General features: G+C 38.7%; 1 protein-coding gene across 1 annotated transcript; it reads left to right on the top strand.

Annotated features, from left to right (window-relative positions):
* Nucleotides 1–61: 61 nt before the first annotated feature.
* Nucleotides 62–6,238, top strand: LOC119256620 (nucleotide sugar transporter SLC35B4-like). The gene is made up of 5 exons (XM_037524405.2): nucleotides 62–94; nucleotides 307–367; nucleotides 1,860–1,969; nucleotides 3,252–3,327; nucleotides 5,961–6,238. The coding sequence occupies exons 1-5, from the start codon at nucleotides 77–79 to the stop codon at nucleotides 6,095–6,097; spliced, it is 402 nt and encodes a 133-aa protein (XP_037380302.2). The 5' UTR covers nucleotides 62–76; the 3' UTR covers nucleotides 6,098–6,238.
* The last annotated feature ends 35 nt before the right edge of the window (nucleotides 6,239–6,273 follow it).

Below are 6,273 nucleotides of genomic sequence, written 5' to 3' on the forward strand. Positions count from 1 at the left end.
CTTCTTTTTGCAGATACAGTATATGCAAGTATACCTCCATTGCTCTGGTGTCTGTGGGATATTTATTTGCACTTTCATGTCAGCGAAGCAGGTGGTAAGAATCATTCACAAATTATTTATATTCACTGCTTGCAGCAGGGGCTTAGGGGCTAGCTACTTATTAATGATACAATAAATTTAAATGCTTATGTAATATAAGGATTCAAGTCTTTAAAAGAGTGGAATGGAGGGAATTATTTCCCTTGAGTCTAAACACCTTGCATGTAGTTCTGGTCTCTGTACCCACTCATTTTTCTTGTTTCCTAGACTTCGCAGTCCAGCTCAAGTGAGAATGATGGATTCCAGGCATTTGCATGGTGGTTACTAGGCAAGTACAGTAATTACGATAAAGCTAATTACCTCTGTAGTTCTGTTTGCTGAGTTTTCTCCTAAGGGACATGTTTCTTGGCCAGAAGCTTTGGCTAAACAAATTATGCTTTGGAAGAGAGAGGCACCTGGGATCATATATCCCTGAGCCTCAATGTTTAAGAAATGAAACAAGAAAATGCCCACGTTCCTGGGAATGTGTTCTGTGACATGGACCCGTGTTTTTGCAAGGTCGTTGCTGGTCTAGGAAGAAAGGCCCCTGTCTGCTTGCCTGTCACACTCCGGGAGCAGATCTTGAGTATCATCTGTTTCTTCTTAATCTGTCTGCTGAGTAGAAACTTCTGCAAAAGAAGGACACATTTCAGCAGTTGAGTCTTTCAATTCCCAAGGAACTTATTTCTAAATCTTGGATTTATTTTCTTCAAAAGTTAGCTGTTCCATATGGCAGTGTTCCCAATCCCGACTGACATCAGAGTCTCCTGGGGAATTTTTTAAACACAGGTATCTCTTTGAGGAATTAATTAGACAACTCCTGTAGAGTTTTGCCCTCACGTGTGACACAGGGGTGAAGCTCCAAGTACTTTCAGAGTGAGACTGACAATGGAAAAGCAAGAGCAAGAGCTATACTCTTCTTTCTTGCCTTTGACACTGTATTCCTTTCAGTTGCCATTGTTAACATGGATCTTTTTGAGCTATTGGAAAATACCCAATGAGAAAAATTTGCAAAGGATATGAGCGTATAGTTCATGGGAAACAAAATTAAAGTTCAGTAATTTTATGTTCAGCTTCACTAATCTAGTAATCAGAGTAATGCAAAACAAAAACAGACTCTTCTTTATTTTTTGCTTTGTTATATTGGCATGATAATAAACGATTATTGTTATTGCTGCTAAGGGTGTAGTCAGATAATCATTTTCATATAAATTGTTTACAGTGTATTGACACAGACTTTCTGGGAAAAACATTTTCTATTGAGTTTTTTTAAATGTCTCGACTTTTGTCTCAGTTCCAATTATGAGAGTTTATCCTGAGGAAATGGTCAGTGTTTGGTTTAAATATTTACATATGAGAATGTACATTGATTTTATTGATGAAATAATTGGAAGTAATCTAACCAGTCTCTATTCTCATCTTGTAAGCTATTTTGGTATGTTCCACCCACATGGTAGAATAACATGTAGTCATGAAACATATTTTTGAAAAAAATGAAAATCCAGGGAAAAAATCATGAAGAAAGTAAGATATAAAACTGTGTATTTATTCTGACCCTGTCTTAGTATAAAACATATACATAAATGTGTATATATGTTTCTGGAGAGATAACATTCAGGACTGGACAGTAATATTGTGGTTGATTTTGATTTTTATTTGACTTTTTGTACATGCCTGCGATTTATACTATCTGTCGGCCTTTAGCAACCAATAAATATCTTTTAAGAAAACATCTGGAAATTAGCAAATGCAGACACTTGTAACCTATGTTTGTTTTTTAGGTATCGGAGCACTGACTTTTGCTCTTCTCATGTCAGCAAGGATGGGTATTTTCCAGGAGACATTATACAAACAGTTTGGGAAGCATCCCAAGGAGGCTGTGTTTTACAATGTAAGTGATTGTGTGAACCTGGGGGCAAAGAAAATCACTGAGTGGTAATATGTTATTTCAAATGTATTATGCCATCCTTCTGGATCAGTGTATTATCTGATGAGTTTTTGTAATTCACAGACTGAAGTACTTTTAATAGGCCACTCGTGTATTCCCAGCCACAGTTCTCTGCCTGAGAGGACAGTGATCAGATACTGTGAACAAAAGGTGTCTGCTCACCAGGAACCACCTGAAGGGACAAGACCTTCACCTCCAGGTTCCTGTAGATGAAATTGGGTTACAACCAATGTGGAAACCTAGAAAAAGCAAATAAGTTGCAGAGCACCGAGCCATGGGAGGCGGGCATTGGCAAGTGAGGACTTGGAGGATGAAGTGGGAGAAGTCCTTGAGATGGGCTTTATCTGAGGGAGAGTTTAATTAGCCAATTATATATGCTGACACTGCTTTGTTTTAAACTGCTGATCTGAAGCCACTTCCTCCTCCTTTCCTCTGCCCCCTCCCTCTTGCAGTTGAGATAATGCCCAAAGCATAGCCCCTCCTGGGCAGGGTGATACAGTTTCCTCCATACTCAACTAACCCCAGAGATTCATCCACTGCCAATGTTTTGTACTGAAGCTGCAGGCAAGCAATTCTGAGATATTTAATTGGAGCTAGAGGATGTGGCTGGGAATTTTGAAAACAAAGAAACATTTTATTTGGTTCACAGTACCTGGCACATAACAACTGCTCAGTAAATGTGAGCTTTGCTTCCTTACGATTACAGGATGTTGTTGCTAATAAGCAAATTAGTCTTGGGGGCAGTATCTACCGTCTTCTTCCTCTTTCTCTTTTTATTCTTGTCTTCATTTCTTTTTCCCTCACCTTGTATTGTCCTTAAATCTCCTTTGCCACTTGTTTTTAAAACTACCTGAAATCTGCCTTCACATTCTTTATGATTTGCACATCCATTATACTTGCTTCACCATTCTCAAAAGGAGCAAAAAAGAGCAAACAAAGCCTTTTGGGTTGAATGACTTGATTTGTTTCCCTTTTGTCGAGGAAAGTGATAGCCCTTAGACTTTGCATGGGCCGGAATGGTAGTCTGGGGGGTAGATAGATCGGGCTGTACTTGAAGTCATCAAGTGGTGAGAGCACTGGGTGCCTTTAATGTAGTAAGTCTAACGTAACATTTCTTGGTGATTGCTTGTCAAGTAACTTGTAAAATTTTCAGTCTTTGTAAAGCTACTCTAATTATTCTGTAATGTTTTGCGTTTAAATTTATGTGAAATATTTCTTCCCGTAGCATGCCCTTCCACTTCCTGGTTTCATCTTCTTGGCTTCTGATATTTATGACCATGCAGTTCTATTCAATAAGTCTGGTGAGTTTGGGATTATCCAGTAGAATGTCCTGGCAGTTTCTGAGGCAGAGTCTCACTGTTACTCTTCACTTGACCACTGTTTTTTTCATGATCTTATTTAAATCACCAGCCCTGCCCAAACCATCCCCATTCCACCTCCCAGGACGACAGTGCCATTAGTCACTAGCTGGGCAGCAAAAGCTTTCACAGGCGCTCCTCAATTATTTGCAAATGAAGTAAGAGAATATCTTCAAGTTTCCCACTTTGCTTTAGAATTTGTGTTTTTGCATTTGAGTGTAGAATGTTGGAGGATTTGAGGATGCAAACAAATAGCAGTAAGACCACAGAGGCCTCGAGAAGACAGGCAGCGTCCAGCGCGCCTCTGCTCCTGTTCATCCTCTTCTGCTGTGAAAAGCAGATCTGCTGCAGACCCAGACCGAGATTCCCTGGAGCCAGAAAGGCAGCATGCACAATGACAAGGCTGGTTTCTGAGTCACAGGTTCATTAGGTGTAGGAGTTAGCAAAGTTTGTTCGGGTGTCCAGAGTGTAAGTTAACTATTACTTTTTTTAAGTGGTCATTTAATAAGTGAGTTATAAATTTCCAGCTAACTTGAAAGAAATTATTTCTAAGATCTGATTATCTACTAAGATAATAATTAATAATAATAATTTCTACTAAGATAAAGATGTAGAGTGTTGCCCAGATAGGTCAGCATACAGGAGCAGATAAACACTTTTAAATTACACTGTCCATTCAGAGCTACGTGGCCCATGTGTGTGCGTGCGGAGCTACAGGATGTGGTCAGTGGACACTCGTTTGCCGTCTGTGCTGAGTTGTGAAGCTGGGGCTGCTCTGACTTTGCAGTTTGCATCTCCCAGCTGCCTTCCCTAAAATGTAGGAGCATAGTAAATAAGGACGTTTCTAAGGCTCTGAATTACTCAGAGGGTCATTTCTGATTTTTGACAAATGCTATTTAAGGTCTCTGAACCTTAAGAGGTCTCTGAACTCACTTAGCAAAGGGCTGCAGAACAAAACCTGTAATCAAATGCCTGGGGATTGATTTTGATTTGGTTACTGGGATGCTGCTTCCAAAAGCCACAGGGGTGGTAGTCACGTAAAATTTTCTTAGAATCTGCCTTCACCTTCTTTAGAATCATCCCTACGTTAAGCCATTTTTTTTTTTTCTCTTGCTTGTCTCAAGGCTAAATGTCTCAGGTGGACCTGTTATCCTTGAGTTTTCTGAGAGCAGAATATCCAGCTAAAAATTTTTAGCTGTTCTGATTGCTTCTTTCCTCAGCTCATTGATTCAGTAGATCTCCAAAGTGGTTAAACAGGAATAACATTGTTAATTTTCTTTTCATGCCAATGCTTGCTGGGTATCAAAGACAGTAGAGTACCAGATTATTGGGATTTCCCACTGTTCCAGACAGATGGTCATAGCAAATTATCTTTATTTATTTATATGACTTTTTTGTTTTGCAAAAGAAAATTCATGTTCCTTTACTAACCAGAATTCCTTAGAATTCCTTAAGTTATGCTGTAAAATTTCAAAACCACAATACAGTATAGCAGTACCAAAAATCTCACCCTTCCACAATTCCCATTCCCTTACCTTATTCTCTTTGATCTTGGATATTTTGTTTTCTTCACAGTAAAATTTACTGTGAAAACCTTATTATAAAAAACTAAAGAAGTTTTTAGTTTAGAAAAGAAGAAAAGAAGAAAAGTTATAGTGCCATTGCCCTTTATACCAGATAATTTGATTTTACTAGTTTCTTCCAGACCCTCTCTACATATATTCTCACATAGCAGTAATCCTCATGGAGATAAAATTTTATTCTTGCCTTCTCATTTTCATTCTAAGTTTTTTCTTAATGGGACTTTGATAATCTTTATGATTTTTTAAATCAAATGTGTAACACCTCATCTAGCTTAAGTACCTTGCTTACACAGTCTTCACTGTATCATGGACATTTAGAGTGATTCAGTTAGTCTATTATGTGTGGTACTATTATAAATGGTACCACAGTGAAAGAAGAACTTTGTTCTTCCTTTGAATTATCTAGGATTACCTCCTAAGAATGAATGTCAGTCCTTTTGTGATGCCTTCATAAGTGTTAGGAAATTAAACTTTATAGACAGCACCAATTTATACTACCAGTTCCGCTTCCACTTTGCCATATGGGAGTATTATTCATACATTGTAATCGCTAACTTAATGGCTATGAAATAGTACCTTCTTGCTGAATTTGGAATTCTTTGATTCCTTGCAGGATTAAACGTATTTCCAAGTGGTTTTTAGTTCCAGCCGTCTTTCCTCCTGTGTTGTTAGTTAAGACCATATCATTTTGAACCTCTCTGTGCTTCACTGTCTTTCTTTGTAAAGTGCGGTCCTATTCAGGTAAATGGTATAGTGTATTTTAAAATTAAAACAAATTATTATTTGTTTTAAGAGACCAGTTTAATGGCCCTTGAAGCTGATGTAGCCTGGCATAAAGGCAAATAATGTGGTGTTTGGTCCAGTTCTGTCTGCAAGGGAAATAGCATTGCTGTCTCTGTTATGTTCAGTCTGTGTACTTTGTTCAAAAAGATGAAAATGTTAGTGTTAGCTGACTGAAGTGATACAACTGTCTCCCTCTCTTCATCTCTGCAGAATTATATCAAGTCCCAGTTGCTGGTGTGACAGTGCCCATCATGTGGTTCTACCTCCTCATGAATGTCATCACCCAGTATCCTTTATGCTCCTCTGTGTTGGCTTGGTGTAGGAGTGTTACTTTTCTAACAGGATAGTCACATAGGTTTCATTTTGGCTAGATCTCTGCAGAGGCCCCGCGTGGCTTGCCAGAGAGAAGCTGGTGCTATAGGCCAGTCAGCAGGTCGCTGGAAGTGCTTGGGGAAATGCTTGGGGTGGAGGATAATGAACAATTGGTATATCACATGCATGTTCTGATTTCTGCTTGGACGTT

This window comes from Talpa occidentalis, unplaced genomic scaffold, assembly GCF_014898055.3.
Source record: "Talpa occidentalis isolate TD23 unplaced genomic scaffold, MPIMG_talOcc4v2.1 talOcc4.3383, whole genome shotgun sequence".
NCBI classification, from domain to species: Eukaryota; Metazoa; Chordata; class Mammalia; order Eulipotyphla; family Talpidae; genus Talpa; species Talpa occidentalis.